Source organism: Gobio gobio, assembly GCF_949357685.1.
Source record: "Gobio gobio genome assembly, chromosome: 18".
Classification (NCBI taxonomy): Eukaryota; Metazoa; Chordata; class Actinopteri; order Cypriniformes; family Gobionidae; genus Gobio; species Gobio gobio.
This window is the reverse complement of record NC_137111.1, coordinates 43,690,014-43,707,503: the sequence shown is the minus strand read 5'-3', so window position 1 is coordinate 43,707,503 and position 17,490 is coordinate 43,690,014. Positions and strand designations below refer to the sequence as shown.

The 17,490-nt window shown below is 39.2% G+C and overlaps 1 protein-coding gene across 1 annotated transcript in view; it reads right to left on the bottom strand.

Annotated features, from left to right (window-relative positions):
• Window positions 1–10,254: 10,254 nt before the first annotated feature.
• The window catches only part of LOC307142541 (collagen alpha-4(VI) chain), a 49,537-nt gene continuing 42,301 nt past the window's right edge, over window positions 10,255–17,490 (bottom strand). Inside the window, exons 36-39 of the mRNA XM_079843510.1 lie at window positions 17,007–17,164; window positions 16,640–16,810; window positions 16,233–16,274; window positions 10,255–10,573 (exon numbers count right to left, since the gene is read on the bottom strand). Of these exons, the coding sequence (XP_079699636.1) occupies window positions 10,374–10,573; window positions 16,233–16,274; window positions 16,640–16,810; window positions 17,007–17,164 (571 nt within the window). The 3' untranslated portion in view covers window positions 10,255–10,373. The remainder of the gene's footprint in view (window positions 10,574–16,232; window positions 16,275–16,639; window positions 16,811–17,006; window positions 17,165–17,490) is intronic.

Here is a 17,490-nt window from a genome sequence, read left to right as displayed (position 1 = left end):
CCACGACCCTATGAGAGTCCAGACCACACTAGGCAGGTGAACCGTCCTCAAATACAACTCCAACCAAACCATTAACATTTCGCTTCATGTCTAAAAAAGACAATACAAGCATCATTTACTCAGTGAACATTAGTATATAATGTAATCATTTCATAAGACTATAAATGCACTTGCCATAATGCATTTTGGTTGCTTATTTCGATAGTCTATTCTACTAACTATAAGTAACTTTGCATCTACATGTCAACTACCTATCAATAGAGTATTAGTAGATTGTCTGCTTAATATCTGCTAACACTTTGTTGTGATGGTCCCCCAACACAACACATCACATCACAATCACACAACATGCACTATATTGCCAAAAGTTTTGGGACGCCTGCCTTTACATGCACGTGAACTTTAATGACATCCCATTTTTAATCCGTAGGGTTTAATATGGAGTTGGCCCACCCTTTTCAGCTATAACAGCTTCAGCTCTTCTGGGAAGGCTTTCCACAAGGTTTAGGAGTGTGTTTATGTGGATTTTTGACCATTCTTCTAGAAGCGCATTTGTGAGGTCAGGCACTGATGTTGGACGAGAAGGCCTGGCTCGCAGTCTCCGCTCTAATTCATCCCAAAGGTGTTCTATCAGGTTGAGGTCAGGACTCTCTGCAGGCCAGTCAAGTTCCTCCACACCAAACTCGCTCATCATGTCTTTATGGACCGACACTTTGTGCACTGGTGTGCAGTCATGTTGGAACAGGAAGGGGCCGTCCCCAAACTGTCCCCACAAAGTTGGGAGCATGAAAGTGTCCAAAATATCTTGGTATGCTGAAGCATTAAGAGTTCCTTTCACTGGAACCAAGCCCAACCCCTGAAAAACAACCCCACACTATAATCCCCCCTCCACCAAACTTTACACTTGGCACAATGCAGTCAGGCAAGTACCGTTCTCCTGGCAACCACCAAAGCCAGACTCGTCCATCGGATTGCCAAACAGAAGCGTGATTGGTCACTCCAGAGAACACGTGGCGGCGTGCTTTACCCCACTGCATCCCACACTTTGCATTGCACTTGGTGATGTAAGGCTTGGATGAGCTGCTCGGCCATGGAAACCCATTCCATGAAGCTCTACACACTGTTCTTGAGCTCATCTGAAGGCCACACAAAGTTAGGAGGTCTGTAGTGAATTCAATGATTTTGAGGGGTGTCCCAATACTTTTGGCAATATAGTGTAACATAACTCAACACAACACATCACATCACACAACGCATCATAACAACATAACATAACTCAACACAACACAACACATAACATCACAATACAAGACTGAACTGCTGTATTTTTTTTAAATCAACACTTCAATATGGAATTATAAACGTTTTTATAGTTAACAGTTGTTTTGCTTTGCAATGCATTATGGGATTGCACTCACTGAGAACGATAAATGTGATGCTGCTCAAAATAATCATCATGGAATGTGGTTTAATTATGTTGCCATAGCTTCGCCTCTTTCATTCGTCATTACTCCACCATGTTCTGTGCTGAGCGCTGGAATCCTCTCACTAACATCAGACATCTGCTTCCATCTCCACAGTTCCCCAAGAACATCAACAACAATAACCGAACGCCATCTGTGAACATCAGCAAAGTGTGACCGGAATCGTTTTCACTTCAAAGGATTCCGCTTTCACCACGCGGCTGCAGAACCGCCGTATGTGCTCATCCTCAAAACGGGAAGCAGGAATTTTGGAAGTTTCCGTATGACAGCCGGAATAATCCTGCGAGCACAGCGAGCGCCTGAAAGAAAGGCCAGAAAGGTGAACACAGACCTGCTCTGGCTCCAGCAGTTTGGAGATAAGGCCGAATCTGTGGCTGTTTTCGGGAACAGGAGAAAAGCCTCTGAAAGAATTACAGGGGAAAAGACCCTGTCTTTATCGCTTTACAAACAACTGAGATCCGCACCCCTCTCTTTTAAACTTGAAAACTTTTGAGACTCGCTCCTTTATGTGGTTTTCTCCTTAACCCTTTTCAAATGGCATGATCCACATTCCTCTATTCAGTGGTGATGAAGGCTTTTATAATAAAGTAAATCTGTGGTAAGCAACTATATGGAGGGCATCCATTGGGGTTCAAATGTCTGAAACCACAGCATAGACGGAGGGCGAATCAAACAGCGTAAATTATGTGTTGCCAATCAACAACCTACACATCCCAGCATAAACGCTCTAGTTATTAAAGTGGTTATGTTCACAAACCACTATAATTTGAACAGGCAAGCATACAGAATGCGTGATTTAGCATGGCAGCCAATTCGAATAATAAATAGCCTAAACTTTGCCTAACCTAATTCAGCAAAACATGCGTTTTGAGTGAGAAGGGGATTCTAACTTAAACACGTCTGATTGGCTATAGCATTCAAGAAATCAACAGATATGTTTGTGATTGGCTACATTGCTCAACGCTGCAAAAATATGTTGTAAATAGAAACCGATTTATATTAGTTTCGACGCTCTCAAGAGCACAATCACCAAATATGTTTATGTTTTTGATGAGCGTATTTGCGAAAGTGCAGAGCGTATCAGCTCGCGCACTGAACACAACTCCTGCGATTCAGCGATGGCTAATCTGAACGCCTCTGATTGGCCATTGCATTCATAAGCTCATCAGAATCGTTTGTGATTGGTTATAGTGCGCAATGCTGTAAAACGTGTAAAAAGTGTAAAAAGTGATGATGCAACATGAGCAGATCTAAATTTAATGCTGCAATCGACATTTTTCATTTAATTTTCATTTTCACTTTATTACATTTTGTTTAAATACGCCCGAGCCCACGTAAATTTTTTGACCCGTGTCCTTCCCCAGTTTATCACACACTCCACCTATGAACCACAGTGAAATATCTGGGATTTACAGTACATTACCACTTAAACCTGGAAATAAAAGAACAGCTATAATGAAGTGAACGAGATTTAAGATTCTGAACAATTTCTAGACAAATTTGTGATATTACTAATCTTAATCTTTGTAGAGACAAAACTATAAAAAATGATTTCTGGTAATTGAAATAAAGTTAAAATATAATTATTAGATGCGTAATTAAAAAAAAAACGACCAAAATAATTAAGTTGAAGTACTAAAATGAACTAAAACTGGAACTAAAATAAAACATTAAATTACAAATTTCTTAACAGAACTTAAAAAAAAATAAAATAAAAGCTAATTAAAAACTATAATACTATATAAATAATACTAAAATAACACTGATCAATATTCTCAAACTGGAGAACAGGGAATTTAATAAACACATAAATAAAGAAGAAAACGAGCATTTTACTAGTGGTCTCAGACTTTTTGGACCCCACTTTATAACACAAGATTTGGCAGTGAGTGGTCAGAGAATTGACTCATAAACAGTCATGAATATGGATGTTTCACATCAAGATCCTTCAAGGTTTCATCAAGCATTTCTTTGACCAAACATTTCCATTCAGAAGCGTTCACCCAGAGAATAGGTGGCTTGTTTTGGACTGGTTCAAAAGATTTGACAGAGAGAAATGAAAGAATGTCGTGGAATAATTTTACTCACAGCTCTCATTTCAGCATACAGAAGAGACTTTTACTTCTATTGATTGTGTTCTTGTTTACACCTGCAGAGATACTTGACAAACAAAACTGATACACTAAACCAGCAGTGCTGGGGGAGATACTTTAAAACACCCATCATTTAAAATAGGCTGAATTCAGAAAAGCCAGTTAAAAGCAAGTTTAAGTTAAGCTTAAAATTCAATCAGATCTGTATTTGTTCTGGCACAAACACAAGGGGATTTAAATTAAAGAACAAGACTGACTAGACGTGAAATACAACATCAAACTAGAATATTAATATAACAATACAGCAACATTTAACAAAATATTTCACTATTAAAAAGCACTTAAATGACATGCACTGAATTAATTCACTAAATACACTCCAATGTTTGGAGAGCGTGTTTGATTATGGGTGATATAATGTGATATAATGTTTGTTATACTGCCTTGCTACTTGTACAAAGTAGCTTGTTATTGAAAAAACTATACAATTGAAACCAGCTGAGCTACTGTCATGGTACTGAAAAAAGATGAATTGACAAAAAAAGTACCTATTACTGCTAAATACTACAATACTATTATCAGTTTGGTTGTGTATATTTCCTTAGGCTATATATATAGTGTTTATTCTTTAATAAAATATATTGTAGTAGGGCTAGGTAAACATTTTAAAGGGCCGGTTCCACACAGACCGCTTTTTGCAACGAAAGCTGCACTATGTAAATTTTTTTTTGTAAAATATCCAAAAACCACTACACTCTAAAAAAAAAAAGGTTCTATATTGCACCAAAAATGGTTCTTGGCTCGTAATCATAGGGGAACCTTTTTTAGTGCTATATAGCACCAATTTTGGTGCTTCAGTGGTTCTTCAGCGGTTCTTCAGTGGTTCTTCAGCGGTTCTTCAGCGGTTCTTTGACTAAGGTGCTATATAGCACCTCTGAAGAACCGCTGAAGAACCACTGAAGCACCAAAATTGGTGCTATATAGCACTAAAAAAGGTTCCCCTATGATTACGAGCCTTTTTTTTTAGAGTGTAGGCCAGTGTTATATATTTTGTTCAGTTGAGTTCTTAAAAAATCCCAAATGTTTCCAACTATTTGTAAATCGTGAGAAAATTGTTATTTTAATCAAGGAACCGGGATGTGTGAGGGAGTCGCCTGTCGATTGCATCAAATCTGTGTTACCCTCGGTTTCCGGTTTTATTCTGCAGAAACGCTTTACTCTCACTGCAGTGTGAACAAGTGTCATAGCAGCTGACGAGAGAACACACAGAGTAATGTCATAACATAATTTTAACACACTCAAATGTATCTAATATGATAAACAGAGCTGTGTTACCTCAAACTCATGACCGGAAAAGCGGAAGTGGCGCCGGCGACCGTGTCATAATAAAAGTCCCGCTGGCCACTATGCCATAATAAAAGTCCCGCTGCTCGCAAGGCGTGTGTTCCGCTCTTCTAATTAACAATCGCTCCAGCGGCCTTGCTCAGCTCCACAACACTTGGTCCTGCTTCTGCTTCATACTACAGTAACGTTAATAATCACATCCATGAACATGATTTCTGCCCGAGTCTTACTTTTTTTTTACTTGAGCGATGAGCATTGCATTTTGAGAATGCTGTGTCATGCGCGAAACGCTGCAAAAGATGCAAGCGCAACGGTAAAAGACCTCCGTCTAGCACGTGTTTACATTGAAAAACAATGGAAAAGTAGCGCAGTGGAATGTAAAAACGCGTTCTGTGTGAACGGCCCCTCTACATTTTCTCATGATGATGTCGGTCCTGGTTTCAGTCATTTTAAATGGTGTGAGAAAGAATTTTGTGGCGATGAATGATATAGAACATTTTCTGTGGACTGCCAATCACTGCAATTTTCTGTTTAGTGCTAATATGATGTTTCTCTTAAGGACATTCCCTGTGCTTTCTCAACGAGGGAGACTGTCCTCCTCTCTAAACAAGGGCTGAACATGCTTCACATCAGCAATAATACGACGGGGGATTCTGACCGGCCTCCAGGATTGCACTTAAACCGACAGGACCGTCAATGCTGGTCGATAACATTATGGGATTTAAGTTAACGGACAGAAATCACTGTACTACGTTCTCAATTTTACCGTGTGCTTTTATCACACTAACCTGAACCTGTTGATTGTCATTAAATCTAATAAAATGGAATTGAAAAAGTATTTTGTGCTGTTACTGTGACACCTCATAACGCTGAATATGGAAGAGCAAACCCAATGACAGTTTCCTGAGCACTCCCACTGTCTACTAGCCTGACAAGCCAGACCCACATCAAGATATTGGGTCTGGGAACACACCATTGGCAGGGCTCAATCCGAGGGGCGGGACAAACGGTTGTCTTTCAAATTCCCTCTGCACGCAATTGGATAGCGCTACAACCAACCAGAGAGCAATGTGAAGCGGAGCTAGTTGATAGATTAAACATTCACTGTATCTGGTCGGCAAAACTCCGAACACATCTTCCTTTCTTAAGAATGACTTCAGTGCCGTTCTTTGTTCTTTTCTCAAAGAAAAGCTTAACTCAAAGTCTTCCAGAGTCGCAGCCAAAGCCGATTCGAAAGACCGCTGTTCGCCAGCTTCTTTGTTTACGAGTAGCACGCGGAACCGCCTCAACTCTGCCGTCATTATGTTAAGCCCGCCCACCGACTCTATACACGATGAGATTGGCCTGACCAGAGTTTGGTTTTTCCAGCTCGCAGGTCTACCGAGAGATGCCAGACTACACTCGCGGCAAATTCGATTTGCTGCCGCTAGGGTGCGTCTAGATTTCTAGGCTAACTGTCTGCCATTGGTTGGACAAACCTATAAGCTACACTCGTAATCATACCATCAACCATATCTTAACATGTTCTGTTTACACTCTAAAAAAAAAGGTTCTATATGGCACAAAAAATGGTTCTTGGCTCGTAATCATAGGGGAACCTTTTTTAGTGCTATATAGCACCAATTTTGGTGCTTCAGTGGTTCTTCAGTGGTTCTTCAGTGGTTCTTCAGCGGTACTTCAGAGGTTCTTCACCGGTTCTTTGACTAAGTTGCTATATAGCACCTCTGAAGAACCACTGAAGCACCAAAATTGGTGCTATATAACACTAAAATAGGTTCCCCTATGATTACGAGCCTTTTTTTTTTTAGAGTGTATGGTAGCAGTGCTATATAGCACCTCAGCCAAAGAACCGGTGAAGAACCGTTGAAGAACCGGTGAAGTACTGCTGAAGAACCGGTGAAGAACCGCTGAAGCACCAAGATTTGGTGCTATACAGCACTTAAAGTGGTTCCCCTATGATTACGAGCCAAATAACCACTTTTAGTGCCATATAGCACCATTTTTTTTAGAGTGTATAAATTATTTATTTTTAGTTGTCTCTGCATATTAAACCAAGTGGTGCTCACTGCAGAGCCAAATGACGGCCCTCTCAGCATTCGGTGTCCATAATGGCGCGGTTTGAGCGTTTTGCTCACTTCTTGCTCGGAAGGGAGACGCCTCATACCCCTTTTCCACCAAGGCAGTGCTAGAGCTAGATCGGAGCCAGAGCCTAGTTTCAAATCGGTTCTTTGTGTTTCCACACCCAAAGCCCCAGCTCCGAGCCAGGAAAAGTGGTTCTTAAGTAGCAACAAAACATTGCTGGGCTAGAACAGGGCTAGAAGTAAGAACCGATTACGTCAGGCGCTGGGGGCGGGGTCAACAAGACCAACACAAACTTGAGATCCGCCATTGTTGAAATAGCAGCTAATGGAGCTAACAGCTGCTGCTCGTTTGTAATCTCCGTCTATACAAATTACGGCGAACTGCATGAATGCGTTGGATTCGCTGTGTTTTCGTTGAGTTTTGATGCCGATGTAGGATCGTAAAGCCATGTAAAGCAATAGTAACGCAACGTTTGCATTGTTGATGGAAGGCTTGTTCGCAGCGGTGCTGTGCAGACCAATCGGCGTATGACAACGAGTCCAGCGAGAGCACTCGTCTCCTTATGCTTTTGATTCACTCATGCGTTTTTTTTTTTTATATCATACGTGGATCGGTCTGCGCAGCGCTGATGCATCTCGAACAAGCCTGGTGTGTGTGTGTGTCTGGTGTGTGTTTGTGTTTCCCGCTGCCCAGGGTTGCCAGGTTTTCACAACAAAACCCACCCAATTGCTACTCAAAACAAGCCCAATTGCGTTTCAGGGGGGCTTCCCCGGTAAAAATCACATTTGGGGGTAAAATATGCGTTTTTTTGGCATGGTTGCCTACTAAAATTTGCATTCCCAGGGCTAAATATCACATAATTGGGGTTGCTTCAACCCGCGGACATGAAAAACAGCCCGCGGCAACAGTGATGAAGTAGCCTAACTTGGCAACACTGCCGCTGCCTCGCTAGCGTTGCTGAGAAAGATGAGACGTATACAGTGACGTAAGACATGGCTCTGTTGTGGCTCTCAGCAGGTGGAAAAGCAAACCGGTTCTTAGAAGGCTCCTCAGTCGAACCAACTATGAACTGGGACTAGCTCTAGCACTGCCTTGGTGGAAAAGGGGTACAGTCATGCGTTGAGATCATAGACTGTAAAAAAATATGGACGTAGTGTCCATGACGTCACCCGTAGGTTTCTAAAGAGCATTTTTGACACCTAATGTGGGCAGTCACCATCTTGGCATCGCGTCACTCCCGGATAACTGAAAATGGGCAAAGAGGCGGGACGTGGGTGGAGCTGAGGTGCCTGGTTGCTGAAACCACGCCCACCTAGCTCGACCATTGTGGCAATCCACCTGTCACTCAAGTGGGATCTTTAAGGCTTAATATAATTTAAACGGACGAGTTATAAAAAAATGTCACCCCCTCACAATTGTCATGAAGGGCACAATTAGCTGTATAGACCAAAACCACTTTTTATACCAGGCTGTAAACATATTTTGTTCTGCTGTAAAGTTGGGCATTAACACTGGGGAGATACAGATTTGACTCCTTTTTGGAGCCTGCCTCTAGCGGTCAGTCCTTGAATTGCAGTTTAAGTCACTTTCGTGTTGGCTTCAAGAGAGACCGCGGGAGGTTGCTGCTTAGTTGAGATTGACATAGTCCAGCTCCACCTCTGTGATTCTAATGGGTGGAGAGACGGAGTTATAGGTAGGGTTAGGGTGTGGTTGGACCTTCTAGCTTCACCCATTAAGCCCAAATTACATCTAAGCTGTGTCAGAAATCGCATACTCTCTTTTACAAATTCAAAAATTTGACTTACTTTTACTAGGTACTTTTTACTTCACGACCACTAAAAAGGTATGTACTATGAATGTAATCTGGACGTACTACATTTGCTATGCTCTCATCACGTGACCAACCAGCGTCAGTTGCATCACTTCACGGCCATTCACAAATCCTCTCCCGTGGCCTCTGGATAGTAGTGTCCATATGCACACTAAAGAAACTTACAGGAAGAAGTATGTCATCTGGGTACTTTTGCCTACTGTTTCATGAGTACTACGAATTCGGACATACTTCATTTGTCACATACTGTTTTTCACCTGAGATACTGGAAATGAGAGAGAAAAAAGTCACAATTACCTTTTTAATTTTCTATTCCATGCAGAAATAAGCTTTCATGGATTTCATAGGTAAGTGGGATAAGATGCACAGCACCAGTAATGGAAAGAACTTTGACGCCTGACTATGCCTCTGATTACTATATTTAAGGTTTGGAACATAGGTCTTCATTTCTGTCATGCTGATTTAAGCCTTTGTAAATAAGACCAGAAAGATCCATGCTTTTGGTATTGGGTAAGCATTTTAGAAACATGTTATTTGACTGTATACTGTGTGAAAACAACATGAATTATGTTAATGGTATGGTCACAAGAGATGGATGTTGTGCTAATAGGGCTTAGAATTTTGCAAATGTGAAATGTGAATGTTAGTAACATGGGAAAAATGTAACATGGGACAGCGCCCTCCTCTGGCATGGATCTAAACCCTCAGAGACCCACTAAAGCAAAAAAATTTAAAGCAATAAAATAATGAGTAAATGTGGTTTACAGCTACATGCAATAATAGATTAGACTATAAAGTGTGTTAACTTTGGCAGGATAATTAGTTTCCCAGCATGCTAACACTGTTACTGGCTGTTTTGGATGACCTATAATGTTTTTTTCCCTCAATTCTTCAAAGTTTAGTTAGTCTCATTTCCCAATGTAGACATTTTTCTGGTTTTATATCCAGTGGCTTTCCAGAAACACTTTTAAGGAGGAAAAATAATAATATCAATATCAATGCTTGGGTTTTGAGCTACAGCCAAACTGTAGAGCATATCACGAGCAGCGCCAAGGTCATGGGTTCAATTCCCAGGCCAAGCAAGACCTGATAAAACCTTGAATGCAATGTAAATGTTGGGTCTCTGAGGGTTAAACAAGCTGTTTTTGTTTAGTGCTAATTAATATAAAACATCATATAGCCTGAAACGTGAATTAAAGACTGTCAAAAAGTAGCGGCTCCTAAAATAGAAATTAAGTACAACATATTCTTAATTTCATAGTATTTTTATTCCTCTTAACAGTTGTCTTGATGACAATGTGCCTTTAAAAAAGCATGGCCAGTCCAACAAGAAATCTTATTCAGTATGTATAAAGGTGATACAAAACATTTTTTTATGTTAAAGGGGAAAAATGCCTTTTCTGCACCCCTAATAGCACCAAATTGCAATCTTTAGACCTGTATTACCTCATCTGTACAAATACATTTAGCTAAAACTTCAAGACTTGCCTCTAGATATGCGATCCATGGATTCTGCATTCATTGGAAAGTCATTAGATATCACAGTTTAGATATGTTAGGAGATACTTTTTTGGCCCTGAGACATTGACTCTCACAGTCCTCCTGAGTGTTGAACCGGTTGCTGTTCCCTTCACAGCCTCCATACCAGAACCGGGTGCATTCACCACTGCGGACGTTGAAGTACCATTTCACTGCAAATTTTGAGCAAGTTCCTACATCATACTCAAGCTGGCAGATGTCTGAGCAAAAAGAAAACAAAATGGAGGTAATTTTAGCGCATCTTATTCACAAACCATACAGTTTAACTTATGTCATGGTTGGGCCATGACTATTTAAATTATTCTTTGACACTGTTACACGCATATTGAGTTCAGCACAAATTCTGTTACTTGATTTGCATAATTGTTTTAGTGAATCAAGGATTCTCCTTATAAACAATTCATAAAGCATGCTTATTCTAAAATGCAAAAAGTTTTATGTTGGGTTATAGCACAGGGCCTAAAATTAAAGGGTTAGTTCACCCAAAAATGAAAATTATCCCATGATTTACTCACCCTCAAGTCATCCTAGGTGTATATGACATTCTTCTTTCAGACGAATTTAATCAGTTATAATTAAAAAGTCCAGGCTAATCTAAGCATTATAATAGCAGTAATAGTTGCTCTGTTTTTGAAGTCCATAAATAATGCATCTGCCCATCGAATAATGTGCTCCACGCGGTTAATAAAGGCCTTCTGAAGTGAATCGATGCGTTTGTGTAAGAAAAATATCCATATTTAAAGCTTTATCAAGTAAAGTTCCATCCTGAAAAGTGTTGAAAGTTGAAAGTGAAACTCAAGATGCGTACGTGACGTCATAACGAGCGGACCTGGTGGCGTTAGTCTTCCGATCGGCAGAGGAACTTTCAATACTTTTTCCACAAATTGAACACGGAAGGCGGTCGGCCGAAACTTTACTATATAAAGTTTTAAATATGGATATTTTTCTTACAAAAATGCATCAATTCGCTTCAGGAGGCCTTTATTAACACCCCGGAGTCATTGTGGAGCACGTTAATCGATGGACAGATGCATTTTTTTATGGACTTCAAAAACAGAGCAACTATTACTGCTATTATAAAGCTTGGATTAGCCTGGACTTTTTAATATAACTCAGATTTTATTCGTCTGAAAGAAGAATGTCATATACACCTAGGATGACTTGAGGGGTGAGTAAATCATGGGCTAATTTTCATTTTTGGGTGAACTATCCCTTTAACACTCGTCAAGTGCCAAATGAGATTAAAAATTGGTGTTGGCAAGTATATAAAGCAGTATCAATCGCCAGTTGGACAGTAACATTTTTATGACTTCTAACAATGCAATACTGTGAAAACATGAACGACGCTTGGGAGTCGAGACAGTGCTGCATCGGCGAGAAAGTCTTGCCAATTTAAATATTTAAGCACAAGAAGACATGAAAGGGAACTCAATCTGTTACTTGTGTGTGGGAAGTGTGGGAAGTTTTGTCTGTGCCCAAACATCCAAAGCGCACACCCAGAATTCGTGTTAGAGCGTGTGAAAGAGTGGTTCGCCTACAGTGGCTCAGGCTGCAGGGTTGCCGAATGACTAAAGAAACGTTATAAGCAAGATGATAGAAAACTGTACATTTCTCGTCTATTACAACCCACTGCAACTTATACCAAAGACAGAAATAAGTGCAGTCACAAAAGCAAAATATGTGGGAGAGCGTTGCTATAATGTAACAACATTGTATTGCAATAGATGGCACTTCAAAGTTAATACCGAATCAAAACTAGTTAGCACAGTATTTGTAATTGAAAGGATTTAATGATAAAATCTGGTTATGGTTACACTTAAAATTGTTTCAAAATAGATGTATGAGCAGTGATGGGCTGTCAGGGCCCTGTCAAATAAAAAAATATATTTTGTTCTTGTGTCTGAACATTTCTAAATTCAATGACTGTCTATTTCAGTACGTTACAATTATATTTCCAGAAAGAATGTGGTTATTTTAGGCCGAGCTGTATTTTCCAAATGTCATCATCTAAACGCATCACGTCAGTCAAAGTTATGATCAAATGGAAAATGGCAGCTTCAACGGAAGGCTAGCTATACTACTAGCGCTGGTCCACGAAGCTGCCATTTTCCATTTGATCATAACTTTGACTGACGTGTGCCATCAGCCAATCACATTTTGATGTGTAGTGTCGGCGCTACCCCCCGCTGATGTCATCAGCCGTTTGAACTTTTGGCGGGTTGTGAGCGATCTAAGTGAAATGAGCTATGGCCGCTGCGGATGACAAGCTGCGTTCTAAAGAGCTTCCTGATCCGATAGCTGACAAGCTGTGTTTTTTCTGTTTCTTTTGATGTTCTTGTTGGTCTGTGTTTTTGTTTGTTTGTTTAAGAGTATTTGTGCCAGTGAGTTGATTTTGATTCATTTCACCAGTTGCCTAAACGGTGACGCGTGAGTGCAGTGGTATCAATAAATAGTTAAATTGCCTTTTTGTCTCGCGTGCCCCCTTCCCAACGAGCACTTTGAAAGCGGGGTTCGCAACACTAGTGCATACACAGGGTTCCCACTCTTTCATGAACACCAGATTCAAGGACTTTTTAAAGCACCTTTTATTTTAAATCAAGCACAATAAATACGATAAAGGTGGGTGTGTTACTGCCAATCTGCACAGTATATCAAACACCTACTGTACCTGTGTCTATCATTACTGCAGTAACGCTAATGCATATACTGACAACTAAATAGGGGCATGTGACTTTTAAAATCCTATGAGGAAAGGCTGGTAGAGTATACAAGAGAGGGAGCGAGCTTTAACGAGAGATGCTGTTTGCAGCTCTCTTATTCCTGCTTTTAACATTTATTTCACACTGGTTTTAGTTTTCTTTTTTGAAATATAAATCATTACTTAACCCTCTGGTGCTCTTTGTTTAGGGGTTGCATTGGTTGTCTTCCCGGTCATAAGTGACCGGACACCTAAGAATTAAACTTCCTCCACCCCAGTAAAACCAAAGCAATTTATTTTTCTTCAATAAAATTTTTTCTTTTTAAGTTTGTATTTTGAGATGATTTGATGGTATTTTTTAATATTTATGCAATAATTGTGGTCTATTTTTGCCATTGAAAATTACACAAAATATTTTTTTTGTAATTTTGTTTTATTTATTTTTTTAATTATTGCAGTATTTCAGGTTAAAATAGAGACTAGGCCTTTAACATATTTTTTTTGAAGGCAGATTAGTGCCCTCTTTTGGAATTATTTAAGAAATCTTGCAACCATGGGTGGAATCACTAGAGGTCTCTATGGAGAGGCTTGAGAATTCCCTAGTTCTCTTTTGAACACATTTAATGATTTATTTTTGATGGATTTGAATATATATATAAAAATCTCAAAGACTATTTATTATAAAGTTTTTGACTTTTTTTTGTTAGAAATATAGATTTTTTTCTGTGAATTTGTGTTTTTGCAGATTTCCCATTCATTTCCTATGGTGGTCATTTTTGACCGAAGAGCACAAGTGGGAGTATTTTTTTTACGACCACTTAGCATGCTTGAATCATGCCCTCAATTTTTTTGTGTGTTTACATACCTAATGCTAGAAAAGTCTGTGATTTTTAAAAAATCAAAACGTGGTTCATAGGCTCAGTTTTTCATAGGTGTGTGTGTGTATAAGTCTGCGTGTGTGCGCGTGTGTGTGAGTGGATGTGTCAATATCACACTCTTGATGTTTTAGAGTGTCACCCCTTTACTGCTGTGTACTTTTTTTCAGCATCGTGGCCAATTTGTAGATTGTACACACAAATATTCAGAGAATTTTTGTGTTTTTGCCGATTTCACATTCATTTCCTATGGTCGGTCATTTATGACCGAAGACAATGAACGCTACTTTTTTTTAACGACCAATTAGCATGCTCGAATCATGACCCCAATTTTTTTGTGTGTTTACATACCTAAAGCTAGAAAAGTCACCAAGTTTCATATCATTCTGATGAAGCTGTGATTTTTTAAATTTCAAAACAGAAAATTTTCCGGTCAGAAATGACCGAAGAGCACCAGAGGGTTAATTAAAACATCAAAATATAGAGATAATATTGTTTTCCAATTAAATAAAAAGATATGGACACGTTAATTATTAGGCATTAAAAATATGCTAAATTATTTATTAATCACCTGTACATGGTACCTTTTTAAAAATCAGTGTTTATGGAAAGTTTCCTAAACCATAAAATGACTGTAAAAAAAGGACTTTCCTTTATATTAATACTAATACAACTTTATATTTATATTAATACAACTTAATAATCGAGACATATTATTATTCTAATTTTTTTTAAAGCACATGAGCTTCTCATCGATCCACCAGTTAACATTTACAACTCTGTGTGTAAGCGGTGTAAAAATATGGGTTAATATGCATTAGTCTGAACAAACCAACTGACGCGCTGATAATGCAATTTCACTCTTTGACAATAGACGGCGCTTATGGAACAGCAGAAATATATTAGTTTCCCCGGTAACCTCTGTAAACAAAGGAGTGCTGGCTTATAAACACTACTTTATTAAGCGTTATTCGTTGAAACTTTGATTAACCAATTTTTATGTAGCTCAACACTGAGCCAAGCATCACTCAATTTGCACTTCCCTGGCACTAAAAGCTCCATGTTATGTGCTCATTATGCAGAGCTGCCTGCCTGTGATCACGATCCATCCGTTCACGCAGCATTTTTTCAGGTTTTCCCCGCTTCCTCCCCAATCAGTAGCGCTGTTTTTTTCTGGCTTTGGCAGCGCATAAAGGCCAATTTTTGTAATGGCACCATGCTACTCTAACAAAATGTAGTTCACGCTTAATTCAAGCACTTTCAAGGACCTATGTTTGTTTTCAAGTACTTTCCAGGCCTTGAATCCATGTGTCTGAAATTCAAGGACTTTCGAGAAGCGTGGGAACTCTGCATACAGTGCATGATTGTATTTTGTATGTATGTGGTGTTGTTATGGTGGCGGCGCGTTGATCGTTAGTGAAGGCCCTGACTGAAACCCCACGGTACTGTGTATGAGAAGATAAAAATGTATACCATTAATCATTCCCAGCATGAATAAAATGTTACCTGAGGGATAGAGAGAGAGAGAGAGGAAGTGTAGAGAGAAAGAGACAAAGAGAAGAAGAGAGCAAAGAAGAGAAGAGCCAAAGAGCAGGCCCCAAGAAAAGAGAGAGCAACAGCTACAATCTTCTTTTATCCCTTCCTTGACCATGTGACTAAACTCAAATGTGAGACATTCAAACTGACCAATCAGCCCCTACTGTAAAGGTGTGACAAATTTTGGCCTACAGGCCTTGGGGACTATCACCACCTCTGTCTTTAGAAATTCCAAATGGTCCTTGAGGTAAGAAAGATGGGGGTTGAAACAGTAAAGCAAATGTCTTTGATTGTTTTCAGTCCTACACGTGCGATACTGAATTGAGCGCTCTTTCATGTCTTCTTGCGCTTGAACAGGCATATTCAAACAAAACTGTGTCAAAATGCCCATCTAGGCAAGTTTAATTGTATACATAGTCAGTTATGTCCAAGTGGACATAAACAGTTGAGAAAGAAAACGCATGTGTATCAGTATATTGGATCCGTGCATTAACTCTTAAAGTGACAGCAGCCTAATATTCCAGCCAATGCCGGTTTTTAATGTTAAACAAAAAACAAAAGACAAAGAAAATTTACTCACTGCTCTAGACTGAATAACTTTTATAAGGATTAATCTATGTTCACATCTGATAAAAGATATGTATTTCAGTCACTGGCCATTGGCAGGTGTGTTAAAAAGTTAGTTTTATAATTATATAAGAACAGTGGTAGTCTATGATGGCATATCTGTCAAGTGAATGTCTCTTTTACCCATGAATATTCCGGGATCATCCTGTGGAAGATTTTCAGATTCTGTGGGAGAAATTTGAACAACCTTAAAACTCTGTATAGGTTCAAAGGGAAAATGTATCCATTAGAAAATAGAAATAAATTATGATAAATACTTAAAATCCTATATGCTCTACAGATAAAAGGCTGACATAAAAGAACGTATCCAATATATCTATTCAAAATGATAAAGAAATTATTATAAATGCTTAAAACTCTAAATGTATTAGAGTAAAGCTTTAATATAATAGTTAACAAATTAAATATTTATATATTCAAATATAACAATACATGTATTCTTATACATTCAAATGTAAAGTAAATAATTGACATTAATACAAAAAACAACAACAGCCAAAATATCATTAAACAAGCTGTGGTGAATTTACCTGTGGACCCACACTCCCTGAAGCACTCTTCCTCTGTCGAGAATCGGTTTTCATTTCCATCACAGCCACCGTACCAAAAGTGCATACATTTCTTATTCTTCTTGTTGTAGTACCAACTGGACACATACGATGCACACACACGGCCAGCATCTCTCTTAAGGAAACATCGTGCTGTTGGAAACAAACAGTACACTCCACTAAATCCCTATGGCACTGAATATTAAAGAATGTCAGAGAAACAGCATAAAAACAGCTTGTGCATTTTTAATGTGGGTGAAGACACATGCACACTACTGCGCCAGAGATATATGCAACTTCAAAGAAGGAAGAGCAGCTATATGAGGCCAGGAAGATCTGGATTCAGCACCTTTAGTCTTCGGAGGCTTGGTGTGGTCCTCTTCTGTAAAACGTTCCATGTAGTCGGGTTGATTGGGTTCAGCGATTGGTTCTGTACTTTGCTCGTCATAAACATATTCCTCCAGAGGTTCTTCTGTTGTGATGGGCTCTTCGGTGGGCAGAATTTCTCTGAAACGCATTTAGAAGGATTCATTTCATTAAATAGCACAGACTGTGTCTTGTACATGTAATTCATTAAATGAAAACCGATTCTCGCCAGAGGAAGATATCCACAAGTAAATTCACCACATATATGAATAATAAGTGCACTGTAAGTCCCTTTGGATAAAAGCATCTGCCAAATGTATAAATGTAATTAGTGCCCAATATTCCAGCATCTGTGTATTTCAACTTGCAAACAAAAACAATGAAGCCCAGTGTAGCAAAGGTTTATTGCATAGACGAGAATATCCCCCGAGTTCATTCTTATGTTTTCTCAGAAATGCTTTCACATC